This window comes from Sciurus vulgaris (genome assembly GCF_902686455.1).
Source record: "Sciurus vulgaris genome assembly, chromosome: 7".
NCBI lineage: Eukaryota > Metazoa > Chordata > Mammalia > Rodentia > Sciuridae > Sciurus > Sciurus vulgaris.
Window position 1 is genome coordinate 70741191 of NC_136467.1, and position 26061 is coordinate 70767251.

Sequence of the window (26061 nt, forward strand, 5' to 3'; positions counted from 1 at the left end):
CTCTGCCACCCCCCAAAAAATTTTAGATGATAGTTTAAAGAGCAAAAAAGTAGGTAGGTTTGAATACATATCTGTGCTAGACCTAGAGAAAATATACTTTAAAAAATTCATAACAGAGTAGAAGAAACAACAAATAGAAATAGAATACATACAAAGAATAATGTAGAAAACATGAGATTACTGGTAGCCAAAATATAATGAAATTTGGGGCATTTTCTTCAACTACCAAGAACTTTGGGATGTAAATGATAAATAGTATAGTATGTAACTATCAAACATTTTGTAGTAATTTGTTTCTTATATAAATTTTAACAAATATACGTCACTGTAAACAGATGTATCCTCAGATATATAATATGAAATATTGATTTTCAAAAAATCTTAAATGTATTTATTGATAGTAATTTGTAAATGCACATTATATATCTTTAATACATCCATATTAACAAAATCACACATGTGAAGAAAACCTAATGAAACTATACTGATTACTACTTGTGATGAATTCAGTTTTTATTCTATTTCATTCATTCTTTAAAATTTTTGGTTGCATTTCATTACATTGCTTTTGCAATAATGAAAAATGCTGGTGTAATGAATATTTGGGAAGTTATGAATGGCAGTGCAGTTATACCGTAACACAGTCAGTATTTAGTAATGTATGTTTTAGTCAAACAGAAAAATATGATTTATTCAAAATGTGTATGATTAACACACTCCTATAAGGCAAACCTCACATCTCTCATTAATATGCTTCCCATTTACTCAGTCATTAATAACCAACCTGTATGTTGTTTAAATATCCACTTTACCATTCCTAAAAAGTAAAGCAAATCTGTGAATTTCCACAGTGTTGCAGGGCACAGTATGTGCAGGGCAATATTTAAACTTAATATAGATATCTAGGAAGAGGAACTAATGAGCTTACTTAATCACATAATGATATATGTAAATTAATGTAAATATTACTGCATATTTATTATATAAAATTATTCATATTTTATGATATATATAATAGAATATAAATTAACCATATCTAAATGAAGATTACATTAATGCACATGCTGTAAGAAATTATACTTAATCAAATATAAAATAATTTAGAAGCATATGTATATCATAGAAATTCACTTTATAAGGAACTTAGCTCAAAACATTATAAATGAATGTAACCATACATAAGTGTTTGGGCTAAATTAGCATCTCAAAAATTGTCTACCAGCATTACAATATTTTTGTGGTTGTAGTACAATATAATTCTCTTTTTATAAATAAAATTACGCTCTAAGGTCAGAGAAAATGTACACAACTGTTATTGCGATGGCATCCAAAAGGGGTCATTAATGCATGAGCACATATGTATGTGCGTGTGTGCATGCGCCTGTGTGCATATATCTTATTTTATTTAAGGGTTCATTTCCGACATTAAAGCAGGGAATGACAATGGGCATAGCTGCCCCATACTTTCTGGTAAGTCCTTGCTGTAAATATTCCATTATTAAAGCAAGGCCACTGTCATGTAGTAGATGTTATAAATAAGATAACTTTTGGAATATTACAGATGGAGCCAAATTACCTGATAGACCAAGTTTGAAGATAGTTTAAATAAATCACTCAAAATCTTAGTTTCCTTAACAATGAAAAAAAAGTTGCTTCATCTGTGTTTTTCACTACCTCGTATATTTATAACATTTTGAAAAGGATGTGTCTTGCTGGTCAGCTTCTCATTTCATTGATCTTATTTCCTTTTTTATAATGATATATCCCTTCTAAATGATTTAACATTAACATTTTACCTTTCTATCTAGCCAGTTTTATACATCCATTGTACAAACTGATCATTTTCTGAAATAACTATTGAATAACAACTGTCAATGTAATGTTTAGAAATCTAATACTGCCAGCATTTACTATCAAGTGTATTTGAAATGATAGCATATGTTCTTTCCAAGCTTCAGAGGAATTGTTCTCAAAATCAGTTGTATATCAGATTTATCTGTACTGCATTTGCAAAAAGGAATACCAATGCCTAATTCTGATCTTTAAAGAGGACTCTGGAATGGGTCCCTTGAATTAGTAATATTAATACAGACAAAATAAATACAGGACAATAATATACCAGTTTTGGAGAAAGTGTCACCATGTCCAGGGGTAGTTTAAGTATTTAGCAAGGATTTATACATTTAATTTCCATAGAAATTTATGAAGTGTGCACTCTGATTATCCCTATTTTAAAGCTGAGAAAACGGAGCATAGGAATGTTCATTTTCTTGCTCAAGGTCACACAGCAAGTAAGCAATGAATACCCTTGGGCCCATACTCCTTCCTGGACACTATACTCCTACCTTTAAAGAACATCAGAATAAACTAAGGAAACAGGCATAACATAAATGGATACCATGCTGTATAATACCATCACCAAAAAGAATTAATAATCCATAAAACTCTTTGTTTTTTCTATAATCAGTCATGAAAAACTTATATGTTAAAATTATGAATGAAATCATAATCTATGATTTCTCATCAGAAATCTATAAGAATATCGTTATAGTGATATTGCTTTCTGGGCATTTAGGTATAACAGTGAAGAACATTTAGGGCTACTACTAGAGTACTTTTAAATAACACTGCTACTCAAAATGCCAGGATATATAACAGATGAGCTGCTTATGTCAGAAAGAAAATCATGAAGCTGCAAATAAAAATAAATACTTCTTTCATTAAGAACTCTCACTAAGAGATTAATCAGCTGAGCAACACAAAAACATTCTTATTGAAGAGTGGTTGCTTTAGGGAAAGGTACCTTTGTAATTTGGGGACCAGATTGGGAGTCAGTCTCATTTTTCCTCTTTTGTAATTTTTGAGTATTGTAGTATACATGTGCATTTGCTATTTTCAAAGTTTGTTTTTTTTTTTTTTTTTTTTTTTTAATATCTGCTCAATTTATCCTCTTTTGGTGTCAGCAGGTTCTTGTACTTTGTCTACTCAGCAGATTCCTAAGGGTCTTCTCATCATTAAATCCCCAAACCTAACATTTTGGCACATCACAGATTCTCAGTAAATATTAAATAAACAAATGGTCAGCTGCCTCTTTCTAGTATGTAATCTCAAGTGCCAGCACCTAGAATCATTGCAGTATAGTAAAATAAATAAATAAATAATAAAAAATAAATTTAAAAAAAGCTGGAAGTTTAGACTTTAGAACATGGATTGAATTCAACATTAACCCCTTTGTGAAAGGATACTTCGTAATTTTTTTAAGGCTCAGGTCCTTTACCAATAAAATAGTACAATAGTATCTACTTCTTGTACCATTGTGGTATGGAAGAAAGCTCTAAGGAGATGACACAAACATACACACACATATACATATATATACATATATATGTGGAAATATATATGAAATGGATTTATATGAAAATTTATACATGTGTGAAGAATTTTTGATACTCTTGATGATCTATAAAAATTTTCTGCATATACTAACTGCCAAACAATTATTTGTGAAATAGAAATAAACTGTTTAGAAAAAAAGCACTATTGGCCGAAACCATAAGTAGCATGTACAACTCAATATCAGGGACTCCTTATCCATTTTGAATTGCTATGTTAGATAATAATTTGCTTAATCCCCCGTGAATAGGGTAATGTGAATTGGACCTCTAGTTCTAGGAAGCTGCCTAATTTATATCTGCAGTATCCAAATTTTTATTTATTTATTTTAATGACATTTAAGTTACAACTTAATTCTGTACCAACAGTTGCTTTCTCCACATCCCTCACCTCTGTGACTTTTAAAGCTACTTGTGTAGAGATGTTGCTGGGAAGTGCTACTCTTATAGTATTCAATTGAACATCTAGACAATTGGTTATTAATTAATAATCTAATGATAACAGAGAAGAAAATTTTTTTTCACAGAAAGATTTATTGTCAGACCATTGTAATCATTGCTTTGAAGATCTGGACTTTCTTAGCAGATACAATAGTGAAGCAGTGGCTTTCTTTGTTTCTGTTATTTGTTGTATTGCCCTATGTCTTAGCTTTTTTGCTGCTGTGATTAAATGACCCAACTAGCACAAATATAGAGGAGGAAAAGTTTATTTGAGGGCTCATGGTTTCAGAGGTCTCAGTTCATAAAAGGCCCAATCCATTCCTCAGCGTTCATGGTGAGGCTGAACATCATGGCAGGAAAGGATGGTGGACAGAAGCAGCTCATATCATGGTGAGCAGAAAACAGAGAAAGAGTCTCCATTCTCCAGATGCAAAATGTGTACCCCAAAGCCATGCCCCAGTTCCAATCTTCTCCAGCCACACCCTACCACTTCATTTACCACTCAGTCAATCCCATCAGGGTTTAATTCACTGATTAGGTTAATACTCTTGCAACCGAATCATTTCTCCTCTGAACCTTCTTGCATTGTCTCACACATGAGCTTTTGGGAGACACCTCATATGCAAATCATAACACCCTACTGAAAACATATTGACTTAATTGCATGTATCCTTGACTAGGGCACCTATAAAGGATGCCTTTATTTTCCTGATTTGTCAGTTCAACATCATATTCCTTTTTTCATATAATATTCAGATCTTATCTTTAGCTCTATTTAAGTTGTCACTTCAGTAACTGTTCTTTGAATTTATTCTGAAACTCTATTATATACTCATTTATTGTATTATATGTTTTATATTTTGAATAAAACATTATTATCGTAATTGGTAGGTTAAGTAAGTAGCAGTGTAAATAATGTAATTTAATTTAGAAAAAAGGATGAAATTTTTTCCCAGTTTTTTTTTTCTACTAGCTATTACAGAATGAAATTTTCTTTTTGTTGTAGCCACAAATCATGCTTCTCTCTAAACAGATAAATTGACAGACATCTACTGCAAATGGATCACTTCATCACTGCTACAGACTCAATTGCCCCTAGTTCTTGTGCTTTTCTTCACTATATTTTATACTTATCATTTACAATATATTATTGACTCTCTTCTTCAAAGCCCAGAAATTAAAGTTAAAATCATGTTAATGTTTTTATATGTATTTCTGCATATCCTAGAAATGGAATTGCTTGAGTATATGATACTACACTTGACCACATATACTTAAGGCCTTGTTTTTTGCTATTGAAATAATTATATATATTTTTATTTCTTTCTCCTGTGTTGCAAAAATAAAACACCTGTTGGGAAAAGTAAAAAACCTAAAAGTCATGTATTATGAAATACTAAGTTCCTAATAATGAATATGTTTGTTATTTAAAAGGATCCTAAAAATAAATTCCATACCTAAAATGTCTAGCAAAGGAAGTGTTCAGTAAAGGACTATTTTTCTATTATTATGAGTCTTTGAGTTGATGGTTTTCCAAAGATGTCTTCATTTCCAATTTTTGTATTTATCTAATGGACATTTAACAAATTTCAAAAGATTCAATAACTTGACATGCTTGCTAAAAGGTCATTTCATGTCCATTGACCCATCTTGCTTCATTGTATTGTTAAATAATGATATATTTTTCCTCTTCATTTTTGCTGTGCTGGGGATTGAACCCAGGGCCTTGTGAATTTAAGGCAAGCACTCTATCAACTGAGCTATATCCCGAGCCCTCCTCTTCTTCTTTAACTGAAATTCAGGTAGAACATTCAAGTGTAGGGAAAATGATAACTAGTATAAATAAGTTATTTTTTTTATTGTAAACAAATGGGATACATGATGTTTCTCTGTTTGTACATGGCATAAAGGCATACCACTTGTGTAATCATAAATTTACATAGGGTAATGTTGTTTGATTCATTGTTATTTTTTCCCTTCCCCCCACCCCTCCCACCCCTCTTTTCCCTCTATACAGTCCTTCCTTCCTCCATTCTTGCCCCCCTCCCTAACCCTAACTCTAACCCTAACACTAACCCCTCCCTCCCCCCATTATGTGTCCTCATCCACTTATTAGCGATATCATTCAACCTTTGGTTTTTTGAAATTGGCTTATCTCACTTAGCATGATATTCTCCAATTCCATCCATTTGCCTGCAAATGCCATAATTTTATCATTCTTTATGGCTGAGTAATATTCCATTGTATATATATATACCACAGTTTCTTTATCCATTCATCAATTGAAAGACATCTAGGTTGGTTCCACAATCTGGCTATTGTGAATTGAGCAGCTATGAACATTGATGTGGCTCTATCTCTGTAGTATGCTGATTTTAAGTCCTTTGGGTATAGGCCAAGGAGTGGGATAGCTGGGTCAAATGGTGGTTCCATTCCAAGTTTTCTAAGGAATCTCCATGCTGCTTTCCAGAGTGGCTGCACTAACTTGCAGCCCCACCAGCAATGTATGAGTGTACCTTTCCCCCCACATCCTCGCCAACACCTGTTGTTGCTTGTATTCTTGATAATCGCCATTCTAATTGGGGTGAGATGGAATCTTAGGGTGGTTTTGATTTGCATTTCTCTTATTACTAGAGATGTTGAACATTTTTCCATATGATTGTTGATTGCTTGTAAGATCTTCTTCTGTGAAGTGTCTATTCATTTCCTTAGCCCATTTGTCGACTGGATTATTTGCCTTCTTGGTGTAGAGTTTTTTGAGTTCTTTATAGATTCTGAAGATTAGTGCTCTATCTGAAGTATGATTGGCAAAGATTTTCTCCCACTCTGTAGGCTCTTTCTTCGCATTGCTGATAGTTTCCTTTGCTGAGAGAAAGCTTTTTAGTTTGAATCTATCCCAGTTATTGATTCTTGCTTTTATTTCTTGTGCTATCGGAGTCCTGTTGAGGAAGTAAATAAGTTACTTTTAAAAATCCCAAATCATTAAAGTTATGTCACATCAAAAACAAAATGTTTCTTTCTTATGAATAAATACTGTTTTGGTCTTAATTCATATCAAAATCATTTACATGTCATTTCTTTTAAAAAATTTTTTTGTAGGTGGACAGCATGTCTTTATTTTGTTTTATTTTTTATGTGGCATTGAGAATCAAAACTAGTACCTCACACATGCTAGGCAAGTGCTTTGCCACTGAACTACAGCCCCAGCCCTACATGTTATTTGAATATAAAATGTGATAGATCATGTTATTATAACACGAAATCATTAACCTTTTTTCATAGAATTCATAAAAATTTCAGTAGGTCTACTTTTTTTCTTTGCAATGTGTGTTAATTGTCTACTGCTGCTGTAAGAAATTACCTCAAAACTTATCGACTACAGATAGGACTTACTATCTTACAGTTCGGTGGGTCAGAAGTTTGGGCTCAGTGAGACTCAGCTGGATCCTCTTCTCACAGCCTCAGGAGTCTGAAATTCAGTTGTTAGCTGGTCTGGACATTTTTATTTATTTTTATTTATGTATGTATGTATATATTTATTTTTGGTGGGGGCTGGTGTCTAAGAAAGAAACACTTCCATGCTCATTGTGTTTTTGGCAAAATGCAGTTCCTGGGTAGGACTGAGGTCTCCATTTTCCTGCCTGTCAGTCCCAGCCAGTTTTTGATCCTCAGGGCTGCCTACATATTTTCTAGTGTTTCCCATGTGTCCCCTTCAGCAATGATGGATTGAAGCCTTTCAGGACTTGAATCCCTCTGACTTTGATAGCATCTCTCTGACCTCAGCTAGAGAAATTTCCCTGCTCTTAAAGGGTTTTGTGGTTAGATTGAGCCCACTGGGAAAAAACCCACAATCATCTCATTATTTTAAGACCTATAACTTTTCTTGCATCTGTAGACTACCTTTGCCATGTAATTTACATATTCACATGTTTCCAAGATTAGGGTATGTGTGTCTTTGGGCTAGTCTGCCTCCTCCACCATTTTAAAATTATCTTTTTCCCCATTTCATATTAGAAAAACCTCCCATATATACAGGTGAGCTTAAACATTTTAGGAAGGGAAAATGGAGCTTTTGTAACTATATACTATAATTTAATTTAAATATAGCTTTGTATTTGTATTTTAATTGGAAATGATTAAGAGCAAAGATTGTGAGTGCTTCAGAGTTAAATATCTGTCAAGTGATTTATTGGTTCAGGTGTATACATAAACCCAACTTTCTTAATATCAGTTTTTTTCTAATTCAAAATTTCATACTAAGAAAACAGTCTACAAATTTACTTTTATAACTTTCGTTAGATTTTTGGTTTCCTGTTTCATCATCTTTTTCAACTTTGTTGTTATGCTATTGATATTTGCCATGTTGAATGACAGAAACCATTTCTGAATCTCCTAAAATTTTATTTTATCTTCATTGTGCAGATTCCAAATATGATTAAGCATGTGTATCATGGCCAGGTGTGATGGCAAATACATGTAATCCCAGTGAGTCAGGAGGCTGAGGCAGAAAGATTGCAAGTTCATGGACAGCCTCAACAACTTAGGGAGGTCCTAAGAAACCTAGGGAGAGATACTGTCTCAAAATTAAAAAATAAAAAGGGCTGGGGATGTGACTCAATGGTAAAGCACCCCTGGGTTAAATCTCCAGTACTTAAATAAATAAATAAATAAATAAATAAGTTTATGGCTTAGTCTCTTTTATATTCTATTTATTTGTTATGTTCCCAGTAAGTCTTAAAGAGGTTTAAAGACGAGATAGTTCCATCTATTTCTCTAGTTGAAATTAACTATCATATTTAAATATTTCTAATAATTTATATGAAATTAACTACCACATTTCAATATTTCTAGTAACTGGTGAGAAATGAATTTGTGAATCATTTGTTAGAAACCCACCTAAAAATATTATAACAGCTTTTGGGTGTATAGTAATTGTTTTTCTACATTTTCTAATTCAAGGACTTTATTATTGATTACTATTTATTAGCTTCACATTAATTCCAATTGAAATAGACAATTGCATTTTTATAATTATAAATGTTATAATTTAATGTCATACCACCTAACTGGTTCTTAAATATACATATAATTTAGCTATATACATTTCTTTTTCAGAAATAAACTTGAGGTTATTAATTGAATATTTTGTGTAATAATAAGTGAATTATTAGTGAAATTGTTATAGTGATGAATTTGGTATATCAACTAATATATTAACCATAAAAGTCATTGTGTTTTTACATTAGGATACCTTATGCCACTTAGGTTTTACTTTAATATTTAAATTTATCTGTATATGATGGCCATTTAAGAATCTGTTGAGGTTAGAAATATTCTTGTTTACAATCTGTGACTTGTATATCCTTTATGTTAAAGATACTTAGAATCAAGGGCAAGTATAATCGGTTTTTCTGTATCAAAATCTTGCATTTCAAGGATATAAGACAAAGATTTCTCTCATTCTGCAATTCACTATTCTCAAGGGCCATGTGTACTTTTGTCTCTGACCCTCTAAAAATGTGTGCCTGGATATAGTAAGCAAGGGTTTAAAAGTAAAATAAACCATACCCACCCCCCAAAAAATCAGGAGTATATTCCCAGATATGGCTCCCTGTGAAAAAGAGAAAATGTGTTTCAGCACCATGCACTGTGTGCTGTGCTATGAATTTCAAACTATTATACACTTCAAATATATTTTTAGGCACCCTTCTTTCCCCCAAATCCTCAATTACCATAATTTTATTGGTAAAAGTTCTTTCCCAGGATGAAATAATGAATGTAATTTTAGTGTGTAACGTGCACAAATCAAGTCTTATTTTATACTCAGCTCTTGCTTCCATGCACTAGAAACTAAATAAAGTAGGCTCAGACTCCACATCTCCTTCATAGCTCAAAGAATTCAGTGTTCCTGCTTCTTTTGCTCTATGGTTTTGGGATAGAAACCAAGCAAAGATCTTACAATTTACTTATACCAAAAATCATGTTAAGCAAGGTGCAGTATTTGAAAATGACCTGAAGACTCACACTTACTTCTCCCTTACCTGTTTCTTGCTAATTTTTTTTTTTTTTTTTCTGATGGCACATTTAAGTCATGAACCATGATGGGAGAGCAGCAGCTCTACTGGGTAGTGAAGTGTACTGTCCATGTAGCATTTTCTCCTGTGCTGCATTCTATATTTATTAACCACAGATTTTTCTGAATGCCATTATTAAGTGCATTAGAAATTATTTGTTAAGTGGAACTTCTCCTGACAATTGGTTGGTTTTTTGTTTCCTAAGGCAGCATTCCCTTTAAGCATCCCACTCTGTGAGATAGGTTAAACTTGTTCTGGTCAGACAGCGATCATGTTAGCAACCAGTTCTTCATTGCATAGGCTTGGATTTCAAAAGTTGTGGCAAAAATAAGACTTCTTATTAGAAATTTGCTTCGTTGAAGACGTAGCTAAAATGCATTTAGTCTGTAAACACAGTCTATTGAGTACTGCAGCGGCATCCCCTTTGAGGAAAGTTGTCCCACTTAATCTGCCTTGTTACTCTTTTTTTAGTAATCTGTGAGGAAATGGGAGTCATGAATCTTCCCTGTCCTTCCTTCAAAATTGCCTAGCCTGAAAGAAGTGAAAAATGTGTTTTCTAGACATTCATACAAGAAAATATTAAGTAGAAAAAACAAAATAAAGCCACAGGGATAAACATCAGAAGCTTGCTTAAATGGCTTCGGCCTCATATAATTGCTTTTCTGTCAGCAGGATTATTAACAATTTCGGACATCTGAAAATTAAATTAACAGCCTGAAAATATTTTACAGAATGAGATAGAGCATGATACATGAAACATAATGACCCCACTGAAATTCAGCCAAGCCAGCGCAGCTACTCATGTAGACAGAGAAGACAACTAGTTAATCATCACCGAGCAAATTAGACAGAGCAAATGAGCTTGCCACATTCCACAGCCTTAGCTACCAAGAAGACGATATGCCACTAATTAGAATGAAAGAACTCTAAGCATATTATTATCTGTATGGAAAGAGAAACCAAGAATGTAGCTTTGAATTGCTCCTACCAAAACCAGAAGCCTAGGTTACATAGTATACAGTACAAAGTGTACGTGTGCAAGTTCCTATGTGTATGTATGGTGTTCATGCATATGTTTAATTTGGAGCACTTTTTTTATATCCTGATATCATGACATTTAAAATGTTTTCCCAATGTTAATTGATACTCTTTGAGAACAACAAACACTTGAAACGCAAAAGCATTTTGTAAAAGTGCAATCATCTCTTTAAAGAATAAAATAGCCATTTTGTATATCTTTTCTTACTTAGTATTGTTATTTTTTTCTTTTGCAAAGTATATTGCTGTTGCATATGAAATAAATATTTGGACTTAGTTTATCACTGGAGATTAATCTGAAATCATATTTTCTAGCCTTAATTAGCATTCATTTGCTTAATTGTCATTCTCAGCCCCATCATTTCCATTTTTCACTAACTTGAACAATGCTATCTTCTGCTGTTTGCACTTTAATTTAAATTTCTATTAAGGTTTATGAACAGTAATAAGGTCCTGTTTGAATATTCATTAGCTTCTGAATTGTGAGCTATGAAAAGGTGCTTTCTTTTACCTTAATGAAACTGGCACAGCATGGGACTGATCAGTTGTGACATTTGATTTGAGGCATCCAGTGAATTTTCTCATTGTTTATTGACACATCTTGTCCAAACAGCTCCCTCGCAAGTGAGCGGAGTAATGAAGGAGAGAGTGCTGCAGCGGAGTGTTGAGCTTTCCTGGCAGGAACCAGAGCATCCCAATGGAGTCATCACCGAGTATGAAATCAAGTATTACGAGAAAGTAAGTGCTAAGAGCAGCTGAAATGTACCACAGTGTGCGCTGTGTCTCATGTCATCCTACTGTTTTGTACACTGAAGTTGGTCATTATGCCAACAACTTGGAACTACTTCAAAATTTGTAGTTGATTTTAGCCATTTTTAATAACCATCTCCCCACGTCTCTGCTTTATCATTGCATTCATGATTTTTGTGTTTAAAGTTTCTGTTACAAAACTGATTGTTCCATTTGTAACCAACTTATTTATTGGATTTTTGATATCACAGTCATTAGAGATACAATGTGTTAGTACAACAGAAACAACAAAGCCCAATACATTTTCCTTGCAATTTTGTTTGTTTGTTTGTTTGTGTTTTGTTTATACAATTTGAAAAGTGTTTCTTCTGATATTTCTTTGGACTCTTAATGTTTATTGAATTTCTGTGATTCAGTGATTATATCATTAAATACTTTAATAATGTGGAAAAAATAAGAATATTTTCCATAAGATTATGTAGTAGTGTCCAGACTTAAGAATCATGATGTTATTTCACTCCTTAAAATTCTTCCTGAAGTGTATCTTATGTGTGTTATGCCAATCATGTCTACACCTCCCTTCATGAAGAATAGTGGGGCTAGCACTCAAGACTGCCCTGTAATCTCCTTATAGCAGGTGAACTAGGCAAATAGTTGGATATCTGAGTATATGAGTACATTTACTCCTGTAAAGAGAAAAAGAAACAAAAATATAAAAAAGACCTGTTCACAAATATCCATGCTCCACTTCACCAAATTAAAAAAAAAAAAACAAAAAACAACAACAACAACAAAAAACCTGAATCAAGGGGTCTTAAACATGGAAACTACTACTCTTGTTTCAGTAATCATAATAATAAATGTTGCTAATATTGTCTTAACTAGTTAGCAGAAGTGCTGCACTAAACAAACCATTTTAACTGTGTAGACAGGATTACTAAATAGTGACCTAAAGCTTTGGAAAACTTTGGGATTTAGTTGACTTGGTTAAATAAATTACAGTATGCACAATGCCCTGATAATAAGTACACTTTTTTTTCTTCACAGGAAAAAAGTTTAAAAGTTACAATTAACGTTTATACTATGTTTAAAATATTGTTCTTATTATTTACATTATGAAATCAGTTTTTCACGCTCGAATTTTCAATTTATATGCCTCATTTTTGTACCAGAGAATGTATTTTTTTGTCCCAAAAAGAGTCGTTCAAAGGGGATCACTGGTTTTAATATTGTTTTTTTTAAATCTGTTTTCTGATTAGCTCAAAAGTTGTAGTCCATGAAATTATATCAGATTTCAAATATAATAAAACACAGGTTTCAAGACTAAAGTTTCTTATAAAGCAAATTTGAAATATTTTGCAAATAAATGTGTTTAGTTAATTTCCATTTTATATGCAAGAAATTATCTGCAAATTTGCAAATTAGGCAATTTTTTCAAAACAGTTAAAGTATTACATTGTTCTATAATGTATGCAGGCATGTGATCTATATATATCATGTTCCTCTAATACATTATGCCTAATTCTTTTATTTGAGATAAACATATAGACAATACCAACTATTATTTTTACAAAGGATTATAATGAAGACAATCACAGGTTAGTTGTACAAAATTGAGTATAAGTATAAATTTATTTAAAGTTTTGTAAGTATCATTGTAAAGGTAAATCAAACCATAAGACTGACATATTCAGATTTCAATGAATAATTTTATTTCTAGGTAAAACTGAATGGGAGCATTTAGTATAGAATGAATAAAAACTGTCTAAAATTATATAATTTAAAGTATAATTTTTAAACTACTCACAAATAACTTAGAGTCACATCAAGGAAATTTTAAATTTTTATTCATCTAAGAATCATTTTGATGAGGTTTTCTATATGTGCAGATTTTTATATTTATTTCATTCTTAGGCTTATCATGTATGTGCATAAAATGTGTTCGATGCCTTTGTTATAAAGAAGATTAAAAAATGCTACTTTTTAAAATAAACTTCTCAAACCTCAGTTTTCAAAGAAAAAAATTAAATTTAAAATTTTGTCAAACCATAAATCAAATGATATTTTATTTTCATATTGGTTATTTTGATTAAAAAATATTCCACTAAGTACTGTTAAAAACTATTTTGCAGAAGTGACTTTTTTCTGTGAGAAATTAGTTTTTATTGAAAATAATTGATATGTCACCTAATGGTGGTTTGAACAGAATTTCTGGATTGAATAACTTTCTTAATTTCCGACATATGGCTTTTTGCTTCCTGCACAACATTGAGAAAAATGAAAAGAACTACACTATGACATGAAGAGTTCTAATAAACCATAGTTTTTATAGGTGTACTCACATTTTGATCAGTAGGGCTCTTGGTTATATTATGGTTCTTGCCATCACGCCCTATCCCAACAAGGCGAAAACCCAAACATCATAATTATTTCATTCATAAAAGTGTTTCTCTTTGAAAGGCATAGAACAAAGCAAACATTTTACATTTACGTTTTATGTTATCTTAAAAGCAATTCACTGTTATAATATTCTGCACAGCACAATGTAGCCTCTATAAAAACAATAGAGCAAATTGAAATAAATTGCAGAATTGGCTGTCAAATTATCGGGTTACATCTACAATTAAATATTCTCTATAAATATTGTTTCTAGGATCAAAGGGAAAGAACCTACTCGACTGTAAAAACCAAGTCCACTTCAGCCTCCATAAATAATCTGAAACCAGGAACAGTGTATGTTTTCCAGATTCGGGCTTTTACTGCTGCAGGTTATGGAAATTACAGTCCCAGACTTGATGTTGCTACGCTAGAGGAAGCTACAGGTAAAATGTTTGAAGGTAATTACAACCTTTGGTTTGAATTCTTACTCTTGATAACTCTCAGACTTATTTTTCCCAGTATCAAGGGTGATAATTTGCATCAAGATAATTTTTACATATAAAAATAAATACATATGCACATACATGCATACTTTATAAAGGTCATTTAGTATAATAATTTTTAGATTTCTAAGTTTTTTTTTTCCCTGTAATGTTCAAACCTTATAATTTACTTTAGTCACTTTAACATATACTGGATTTATTTATTTAAAAAGGTGAAGTTAGAATTAGAAATAGGGTTTTATACATTTTTTGTGTTGACACAAGATTTTTTTCATAGACTTTGAAGTAATCATACTTTGTGTCCATCAAAGTTGATCCTGCTGAAAAATCCCCAAATGAGGTCAGGATGTACATTGGGTTAGGCAAGAGAACCACTGCCAAGAGCCATGTTAATTTAAATACTTGTCATTTAGCAGTGATTTCAATCACTGGAGTTCAGAAAGAAGATCTTAGAACGTGTATTTCTCTTATTTTCATTATTATTTCTTCCTTCATTTTTGTTATAAAATATTTCAAGGATACTAAAGAATATAAAGTATATAAGAATATAAAGGAGATAATTAGATGAATATCCCTGTATGCATCACTCAGTTTAAATATAGAACAGACCATTAATTTTGAAGCCCTTTATTGTGATTGATAATCTATAATGCAAAATAAAATTATAACAAAAACACGTGTATGTAACAAATAAGCAGATGTATCTTGAGGAGTGTGTCCCAGTTAACTGTTAAGAGGGTAGATTCAGAACACCTGACTGCATTGCTGACTGTTCTTCAGGTGTTTTGAGGTCTGTGTGTGTTTCTGTACTGGGAGTTCTTGACTCCTCATATGACTACTCAGGCACAAGGTTCACCTCATCTCCTTGCCAATATATTGTATGTCCTTACCAGTCTATTGTACCTATAATATTCTAAACCAGAGAGAGTAGAAAAATGTAAGATTTTTCCTTAATTTTTAAGTTTTAAAAAACATATTAAATCCATACAATTGTGATCAAAGAGTTACTTTGACTTCAGAGATTTTTTAGATGTTTTAAGAAAGAAATTATAAATAGCCTTTGCATTATTTAATGTTTGTAGAGTTTGCTAATAGCAATCTTCTTTCAAAATATTTTTGTTACTTTTTTTTTTTTTTTTTGTACCGGGGATTGAACTCAGGGGGTACTTAATCACTGAGTCACATTCCCCAGCCCTATTTATTTATTTATTTATTTATTTATTTATTTTGAGACAGAGTCTCACCAAGTTGCTCAGAACCTCACTAAAGTTGCTTAAGGTGGCCTTCAAATTGTGATCCTCCTGCCTTGGCCTCCTTAGCCATGGGATTATAGGCATATGCCATCATGCCCAGTCTTGTTACTTTTTTGATGAATCAATAACACTTATGACCACAAAAAATAAAATATATGTTGAAATCACTGTGAATATAAATCATTTTATAGAATTGTAGCTATATCTAGGCATCACAGAAAAATTTGTCACTTAATTTGCTATGATGGGTTTAATGCTATTCTTTATTATCATTTTTAAATAGATTATACAAGAGCAAAAGTGAGCAGGGCACACACATCTGTAATCTCAGTTACTCAGGAGGCTGAGGCAGGAGGATCTCATGTTCAAAACCAGCCTCAGCAAAAGTGCAGTGCTGAGCAACTAATTGAGGCCTTGTCTCTAAATAAAATACAAAAAAGGCTGGGGTTGTGGCTCAGTGGTTGAGTATCCCTGAATTCAGTCCTGGATACCAAAAGAAAAATAGACCAAAAGTGGAAGTATCTAAGTTAAGTGCCCCCAAAATATTATGAAAGCATTTTAGGCAAGAATTTTAACATTTAAACATTTGAGTGGTTTATTGTCAAAATATACTTCAGTATTTTTCAACTACAGTCTCTTGCAGACTAGTGGCTGGGTTTACAACTCACCTCAGCTATATCCATTTATAGAATTTAGGATGAACTATTTCTGTGCTATTTCTGTGCTGGGATAGCAGTACCCAACTCAGAGGGTATTCTGACAATTAAATAAATTAATATACACAAAGTACCACATGTTGTGCCCAACATGAAAATTTTCACATGCCAGCTTTTATTATTTAGCACAGCCATTTTAAAATTTTCTGATCTCAGAAACATTTTAACAGTTAAAAATATTGAAGACCTCCAAAAGAATTGTGTTCTTGTGAGTTTTAGCTATCACTACCTGCCACATTAAATATTAAAATGAAATATTTAAGAACAAAAGAAAATGCAAATACTATCTTCCTATTATAGGAAAACAATTTTGACCTTGCCGATCCCACTGGAAAGCTCTCGAGGGAGAATCCTTAGGGATTCCTAGACAATCCTTTGGGAACCACTTATCTAGCACAAGATACTGTGTAAAGAATTGTGTATACACAGAGATGCAAGATCCAGTTGGCTCTCTCTGTTTAAAGCTTACTGAAAGACACAGAGAGTTTACAAATTTGGACTACACAGTTAAACTCTGGTAGAGTGTGTGGCCCTATATGGTGAGCATGTCAAAGAGCAGCGGGGACTTACTGGGTTAGACATAGGGCAGGAGTGAAGATGCTTCCTTAGAGAAGTGACATGAGCACTGTTTGAACAAGAAGTTAAACAGACTACTCAAAAGCACATATACACCAAAATTCCCTCCTATGTAGTGCCATCCGACTGCTTTTACAGTTTTTAGGCCATGATGTTCTGATTATAGCCTTTACAAATTACTTCTAAAATTTATTACCCATGAAATAGACGAAAACATTAGCCATAAATGTCAAGTATGGAAAGATTAAAGTCTGACTCTAACTGTATATAAATACATATAAATAAATATTCACAAATTCTGATTCATCAGTCATCTGAGTTCATTTTTCTCATGGAGCTCTGTTTCTGAAGCTAAGGGAAAAACTAAGCCTAAGACAAGCAGAGAATTAGACCCATGGGACATATTGATTGAATGGAAAGAATTTCTACACATATGTGTATAATCTTTTCCTTCCTTGCTACTCCATTTTCCCTCTATATGTATCTAAATATGAATATATACAGATATATATGCAAATTAAAAACAAAAACGAACCAAACCAATGAAACAAAAATATTTGAAATCATCTTGTCTTTGTTATATGTTAACAGGCTAAAAATTAAAACTTGAAACCTTGAAAGTTTTTTTTTTTTTCCCCCAACTTTTGCTTAGTTCCCTTGGAGAGCAAATCACTTGATGGTAAATTAGCAACTATATATTTAACTCCTTTGTTCAGAAACCATCAGACCAGCTATTTTTGCTATTTTTCAGTATAGAATATACCTCTTGTTTGCATGGATATACAGAATTAAAAATTAAATTGTCAAAAGGAAACACTCATGGATAAATAGAGAAAGACCAATCTAAAAAAAAAAAAAAAAGAAAAGATATAAAACAATACTAGTGCTATCTATTATGGCAAGTTAGACTCTGCCTACCCTAGAGACCCTGTCTCTTGCCACCAACTGGAGTAGTATTTTCCATCCTGCCTTAAAGATTAAAGCTGTTGATAGTTTCAGAAGTAAGCAAATTATATTAATTTGACTTCATGTATTATATATTTGTAACTGGATCATTAACTGGATCATTTATTGGCATATATGTTTTCATTGTTTTATATGCCTGATGATTCTATCAAGTCTATAATAATATTGAAAATGTAATACTCTGGGAAAAATATGACAGTGGTAAATTACAATATAAGAAAACCTTGACTAGTTTGGAAAAATGGAAATGATAATATGAGTTACTTTGAAATATTCTAAATCAGAGTCTGTTTTAAAGGACATGGAAACATGAACTCATTCCCATAGAGACTTTTAGAAAAATCCAACTGAGTGCATTAATGAGCATGGAAGAACCTTTTAGCATTGTACAGGAAGTATTACAAATAATGATAAAATGTTTTTTAAAGTACTTGGCAGAAAGTTTTCTTTATATAAGTAGGCTTGTTCCTCTCTAATCTTACAACTTATTTAAAATGCAAAAGCAAACATTTATTTAAAATTACATGATAACATATAATGAATTTATTTAAAATTTGAAGTGAAACAAATAAGACAGGTATCTCTTATTTTATTTAACCTCTACATTCTTGCATGACATTAAGTATTTCTGAGCCTCTTTCTTTTGTTTACAGCTACAGCTGTCTCCAGTGAGCAGAATCCTGTTATTATCATTGCTGTGGTAGCTGTGGCAGGAACCATCATTTTGGTGTTCATGGTGTTTGGCTTCATCATTGGAAGAAGGTAGAACATATAATTGTTCTAATATCTGACATAAAATATATTGATTTTTGAGTATTATATGAGCCGACTACTTATTAATTTAGTATATTAGAATTTAAACAGTAAATGCAAATTATTAAGATTATATAAAATCTTAACTCAATAAATTGTTATTCTTCCAAGATCCAAACACAATAAGAGTTTGATTATTGCCTTCAGTTTAAGGGAAATGAGTATTATAATTTCTATGGGATGAATTTTTGTTGGTTATTTGCATATTTACACATTTTTATAAAAATGTAGAAGATTCCTAAGGAAAGGCTTGCTTTTTAGATATTGAAATAAATGTCTGTGGAAACCATTTGAAAACTGTGAGTTTTTTTGGCAAAGAAATAATAAGCAAATGTGCATTCATTTATAAGTCTAAATCTATAAAGTTCCTATTGCATTGTCTTACACTCAGACTCCATTTCCTGTGAGTTTTTAAAATCCTGTGAATTGTCATATTATCGCTAAATGGACTTATATCTATGAAGAATTAGTTTTTGTTTTTAGTTATAATTCTAACTAGTATGTTGTTAAGTAATAAAGGTACTTCATACTGAATGTTAAATATGTAAAGTAAAATAATTGATTAGTGATTGTCACAAATTTGCTTTTTTCTAGGCACTGTGGTTATAGCAAAGCTGACCAAGAAGGGGATGAAGAACTTTACTTTCATTGTAAGTGTTTGGCTTTTCTTTATTATTCTGTACCCCAATTAATAATATGCAAATCTCATTGTTAGTATCAGCATGAACAAATTCCTAATGCATCATGCTTGAAATTACACGAGTTTAAACTTTTGCTTTTAAGCATTTAAGATATTTAAAATGAAAATCATGTGATGTGAATTCAAAACAATAAAGTGCATTGAGAAATGTGATATAATTGAAAGATATTCAACTGCTTTTACATCACAGTTTTTCCTTTTGTAAATTTTGCACAAGTATTTCTTAATATTCTAGTAACAATTCATGAAATGTTCCCCGTCCTGATTTTCTGTCTAAAGAATATCACTATAGATTAGGAGAACAGACCCTTTTTTTTTGCACAATGAGTGATGCTACTATGAAAGATAAAGCTAAGGAAACTTTTTCTACTATGAGTTGCTTATCACTCATAGATAAATCATAGGACATAAAGAGTACAATAGTATATTCAATCCTCTATATTTTCCTATTGATTTTGAGTTACCTGACTCTTAAAAATTCACATCAGAAGTCACATTCTGAAGAGAATCTCAGACCCAAAGACAATGCCCAGCTGCATTGATCTTATTCTCATTGCAATGTGAATGGCAAATGAAAATGAGAGCTGAGCATAAAATAAAAGCCTAATAATCAAATTATTTCATTTCTGATAATTAATAATTCTTATCCAAACCCATTTTCCTATTTTTAATCCTTGAAAATATTTAAAAACAATTTTACATATTCTTTGTTTTGTAAATATGCATAAATAAATTTCCTATAAATTGTATAAAATATCACTTACTGTGCAATTGATCACATTCTTATGTCAATATTGTAGAAGATTTTGTCATATGACTTCCTAAAGTCATAAGAATATCTAAGGATCAATCAAGAATTCCTAATCATTTTAGAATATCCTTGTGATTATTTTCTTTAAAATTCAAATGAATATATGTGGTTTAAATACACAAATCACAAATACTCTTTTTATCATTCGTAAATTTTTTCAGTGTGTTTTTGTTTGTTGAACCATGTTACCTTGTCTTTAGATTTTGGAAGAGAGGTGGTTTTATGTAATATGGGTCCAAATTGTTTATGTATAGAATTCCAGTCAGTGAAGGCAGGAAGGACATGTGGGATATGACAGATTACTAAGTAAAGGAGAGGTGGAGTTATCATGATTTTTAAACTTTAGGGCTTCTCACTTTCATGGACTCCTTTCACCACCCTGGGAGCCCTAGCACTTTTACATATATAATCACATATTCCTTTCTCAAAGAGAGTATCCCAGATCATATAGGGTTCCAAACTTATAAAACTTGAAGCTACTCTTGATGATAAGGGAATTCCTGTGACTCCACCACCCTCTTGGGATTATTCAATATGCTCCCACTGTGCCAGCTTCCTTTTGCTAATTCATCAGTGACTTTCTTATGAAAAGCCTCAGTGAAGAGAGCACCATAGTTAGAATATAGCTAAAAGATATACAGGAAAAATGAAAGTCACAGTTTTTCCAGTTTCATGATAGCAGAGAATATTTTTAACATTTCCCCAGACAGAAAGAGAAGGATCAAAACTTGAATCCCTAAATTTTTATTTCTAGTGTAAAATGTATACAGAAGGTTAACCTGAGACCATATTTCCTGGAATCCTTGATCCTCCCCTCATGTGAATAATGTAATGGCACAATTCTTTAAGATTATTATACTCAGTATGTCACTTTCTTTTGTTTATTGAGTATATCTGAGACATCACAAAATTATCAAATATACAAATTTTAGTTAATTTGCTTTTAACTCATAGGTTAGTGTAGACATTAAATTGAAACATGACTTATTCAAAACAAGTTATATAGCCTTGTGTTTAATTGTTATCATTCAGTTTTAAAATATTTTGATGCCATTCACATTTTCATGTTTCACATCTACTTTGTAATTAGAAAAAATATGTAAGTGCATGTCTTAAGCCAACTTATAAAAGATGAGCTTGCTATAATATCAACAGTTTTCATCTCTGTGGCAAAGTATCTATGGTGGTTCAAAAGGATGTACCATTCATGAAAAATGTAAATGAGGTATTAAAGCATAAAAAAATCACACTTTTACATTGGGATAAGAACAGACCAGAATATTCAGAATTTTTTTATATTAAAACATCCATTTTTAAATGAATAATGAAAAATAAGAGCACTTAACCTGTCCTATCCTGGTAATCTTTGATATTTTTTGAATCATGCTTTTACAAGGACATCTTTTCTTGTCATTTGATAAGAACCTGGCATTTCATTTTATTTTATTATTGTATCTAACATACCTCAAGTACAACACTGTGGTCACCCGCTGTTTACAAGCTGGGGTTCTTTTATTCCCTCAGTACATGGACAATTTTCCTAGATGCTAAGACACTGGATTGAATTTTTACAGAAACTTGAAAGCAACCATTTAACTGGCTTTTAGAGCACTGAATTTAATAGAATGTCTAGCCATTTGTATCAGGTGCACTCAACTCTCGGTGGCCCCAAGTGCTACATTTAAAGATATAAACACAATGGAGGAGTTTAGTGAAGCAATTCCAATTTACATTTTGTTTCCTCCTACCATTTCTCCTAACAATGTCTTGGAAACCAAGCTGGGCAGCATTTCATGTTTTTATGCCAAAATAGCTTTGGCCTGTCAAAATGTTTTATGACAGCTTGAATAAAGAACCATCAAAGACCCATTTGAAATGCAGAAGGCTAACTCCAATCTAGCTCCCTTATCAAAAAAACAAAGCAAAAACAAACAAACAAGAACCAAACCAAACCAAACCAAACAAAAAAAAACAATGAAAGAAAGAAAGAGAGAGCAAAAAGGGAGAAGATGGCTTTTTCTCCATCTGCCTGCCAATCTAGGAGGTTAACCTATTGTTTTCTTCCCTTCTCTCTTTTTCTCTTTCCCCCTCTTCCTGTACTCCTTCTTCTCTCTTTTCTCTTTCTATCCCCTCTCTCTTTTCTTTTTGTGTTGTTTTTTTTTTTTTTTTCATGTTCAGCTTTAGTAACAAATGAACATCTGTCAGTTTTATAAACTGCAACAATAATTGTTTAAGACAATCAATTTTGGATAAACAATCAACTACAGCAGAATGAACCAAGATTTTTAAATTCCATTTTCCTTTATACATTCTGCTTCCTTTTGTTTGTTATATGTTTATTTTTAAAATATAATTTTAATTTAATGTGATGGCATAAGCACAGTTAGGCTGCAGTGTAATATATGAAGAAATATATTGTTCTCCAAATAGTAAGATTTCTTGAAAAGATTGTTTGGTGGCTTTGTTAACAATAAAGACTTTTTGAGGATATAGTGTAATTTTTTTTTCATTGCATTAATATAACCAAATATATGCCTATTTATCTTATCTTTGTCTTTAACCAAATGATTAGATTTGGAATACATTATTGTTAACTGAATTTGATATAAAGTTGACATAGCATTATCTGTTACCTGCATGCTTCTGGGTGCATTTTAAGAAGATTTTAACTTTTAAGATGAATCTATGTTGTTTGAACTTTGACTACCTTTTGTGAGGCATACTGGCTACCTCCTCATAGCAGTTAAGATCTTCCAAAGCCTTATAATTAAAAGGTCTTATAAACCATTCCTCTTTCGAATTGCTGTCATACTTGGTTAACAGATCCCAGGAATATTGTACATTTTCTAACTTTCCTCTGCACTTTGTACATGTGGCCTCTATTGCCTTTCAAGGTGAAGATGAAACTATGTCTTTAGAAGATTTCTCTTTGATTCTGTGATAGCGCTCCTTCATATCTTGTATTAATTTTGTGTATATGTCAACAGTGGTTGGTCTTTAAAAAAATAAATCAAAAGAATAAGTAAGATGTCTAAATGTTTTTTAATATTGCTGTCAGTGTAGTAGTCTACCTGTAAATGAAATGTCTTCTTTTCCCCATGTATTAATTTGATTGATTGACTGACTGATAGTTTTACAAATGTGTTTCCAAGTCCATTACAAACCTCAATATGGCTTGAACTATGCCATGATAGCAGTGAATTTAATTATACCTCAAGTCTGATAGGCATGTCAGAAATTTTGGTGGATGTCTTTTATTGATTTACTGGAAAAGCTATTCAGTTAGGAACCTATGAGCTGGATCCTATGTTACCTATAGAAGCTTGCAGATAATACCTATACGCCAACAGACTGAAGTAGTCTGTTAAAACGGCTGTGAATCAGGTGATGTGGAAGCAAGTTCACTGTTCCAAGGAGCACTCTGCATAATGAAATTCCTGGGCTGACTGCACAATAAGTGCTTTGCTTCATCACAGTCATGCTTTCTTACATCATTACAGTTAAATTTCCAGGCACCAAAACCTACATTGACCCTGAAACCTATGAGGACCCAAATAGAGCTGTCCATCAATTCGCCAAGGAGCTAGATGCCTCCTGTATTAAAATTGAGCGTGTGATCGGTGCAGGTAAGGCTGTTGTAGCTTCCTTGTTCAGCTGTTCCATTTAGCCAAGATCGAAAGTCATACATCATAATGACAGGCAAATAATTATACCTCAAGTATAGAACTTTTGCATTTACCTGAGCTGTTGGAAGCATTGACGCTGTACTTATTTATAAAATCTTAAGGGAAAAAAGTGAAAAAGAAGCATGGGAAAAAAGTGAAAAGAAGCACAGAGAATCTGTATACATCCTGTTTTCTGTTGGTTTTCTTAAGATATTATTCTATCGTAAGCTATTTCATAATAATTCTCACCTGTTGTTAAGAAACAACTTAGTAATTTTTAAAAGTCAGAATTTTCCTGAATTTTGGTGGAATGTACATTTCCACTTACTTATAATATTCTTGCAAACCTTCATTTTTATCTTTTTTCTTGTATTTGTAATTATTAGCTATTGTATCATTCAAATTCCTTAAGAAAAATCAATGTATATGAATTGCTTAAAGAAAATATTATTTTCTATATATGTTCAAAGTTAATTATACATTTTTTGTATCCCAGTCACTTAAATCTAAAACAGTGCACATAAAGTCCATACTTCTAAAGCATTAATAAATATTTGCTTCTCATACTTTGTAAATATTAGGAACGTTGAGGATCTTCTAATGTGCCCTCTCTAGTAGGCAGACTAGGTTATATGGCATACTTCAAATCTAAATGCTTATTTGGAAAAAGGTTTAATAATTGAATTGAAAAGCAGTAACCTATGCAACAGATAGTTTAGAAAAGCTTTACTTCTATGAATGAAATGTATCTTTAAGTTTTAATTTCATTTTGCCATTCTTTTCATAAATTATTTCATTGTGTCTGAGAAATAGAATCACCCATTCATGGTAATGAATCCATTTTAACTTGCAAAACTTTTTTTGCAATTAAAAAATACTCTTAAAGAATTTAATTCATTTACTTTGAGAAAGGAAATGTTTCAGAATTAAAATACAACTGGATATTCTGTTATTTCAGGAGAATTTGGCGAAGTCTGCAGTGGTCGTTTGAAGCTTCCAGGGAAAAGAGATGTAGCAGTAGCCATAAAAACCCTTAAAGTTGGTTACACAGAAAAACAAAGGAGAGACTTTTTATGTGAAGCAAGCATCATGGGGCAGTTTGACCACCCAAATGTTGTCCATTTGGAAGGAGTTGTTACAAGAGGTAGATATTGGCTATATTTTCAGTAATTGAAGAGAAATTACTATTAATTACCATTACTGTGTTCACAATAAAACATCAAGTCATGGATATTTTATATATTCTAAGTGAGCAATTTTTTTGTTACTAATTAAAACAATTATTCTTTTATGCTACCACTTCAGAAACAATTGAGAAAAATTAATATAGGGTTCAAGTTGGAGAATACATCTTATATAAATAGATAGAATGAGTGAGAAATGCTTTTATTTAGTTTCAAAAGCCAAAAAAGTGAGAATTTAGTCTTTACATTTTATATAAAGTTTCATTTTCTTTGTGTTTCATTCACAAAGCAGGAATCTGAAGTATATATTGACTTTTATTCATGTGGTTTAATCTTGTGAATCATGACCACTTTCTAAGCAGACACTGAATGACTTTTTAAGCTTAGCAGCAGCACTAAAAATATTAGTAACAGTCACACTACCCATTCAGTCTCTCAAAAGAGCACCATGCGTTTTATTGGGGATAAAAGGGAATAACCCAAAAGTTTACGTGATGGCTTCTGAAATAACATTTTTTCCCTTTTATGTATTTTTTGATATTAGGAAAACCAGTCATGATTGTAATAGAGTTCATGGAAAATGGAGCCCTAGATGCATTTCTCAGGGTAAGTACCCAAATTATCCTCCCATTCAAAATATATTATGCATGCTGCCAATAAAACTTTATGAACTTTCTTTTACAATGTAAAATGCGAACAAAATAAACCGAATGAGGTCAGAAAATTGTCTTCAAAAATGTTAATAATTAGAGCTCTATATTGGATTAAAATAAAATCTTTTGAATGTTTACATAGTACAA

General features: G+C 31.9%; 1 protein-coding gene across 6 annotated transcripts in view; it reads left to right on the plus strand.

The window, feature by feature from the left end:
* Window positions 1–26061, plus strand: part of EPHA7 (EPH receptor A7) — a 165759-nt gene that overhangs the window by 122896 nt on the left and 16802 nt on the right. The window contains exons 6-12 of one of the 6 annotated variants that reach the window (XM_079148377.1): window positions 11559–11683; window positions 14349–14532; window positions 18742–18850; window positions 19496–19551; window positions 23925–24038; window positions 25036–25221; window positions 25806–25867. In XM_079148377.1, the coding sequence (XP_079004503.1) occupies window positions 11559–11683; window positions 14349–14532; window positions 18742–18850; window positions 19496–19551; window positions 23925–24038; window positions 25036–25221; window positions 25806–25867 (836 nt within the window). Of the gene's footprint in view, window positions 1–11558; window positions 11684–14348; window positions 14533–18741; window positions 18851–19495; window positions 19552–22590; window positions 23862–23912; window positions 24039–25035; window positions 25222–25805; window positions 25868–26061 lie in introns of those variants that run through there. The other 5 variants (XM_079148379.1, XM_079148376.1, XM_079148378.1 and 2 more) reach the window with 5 other exon arrangements.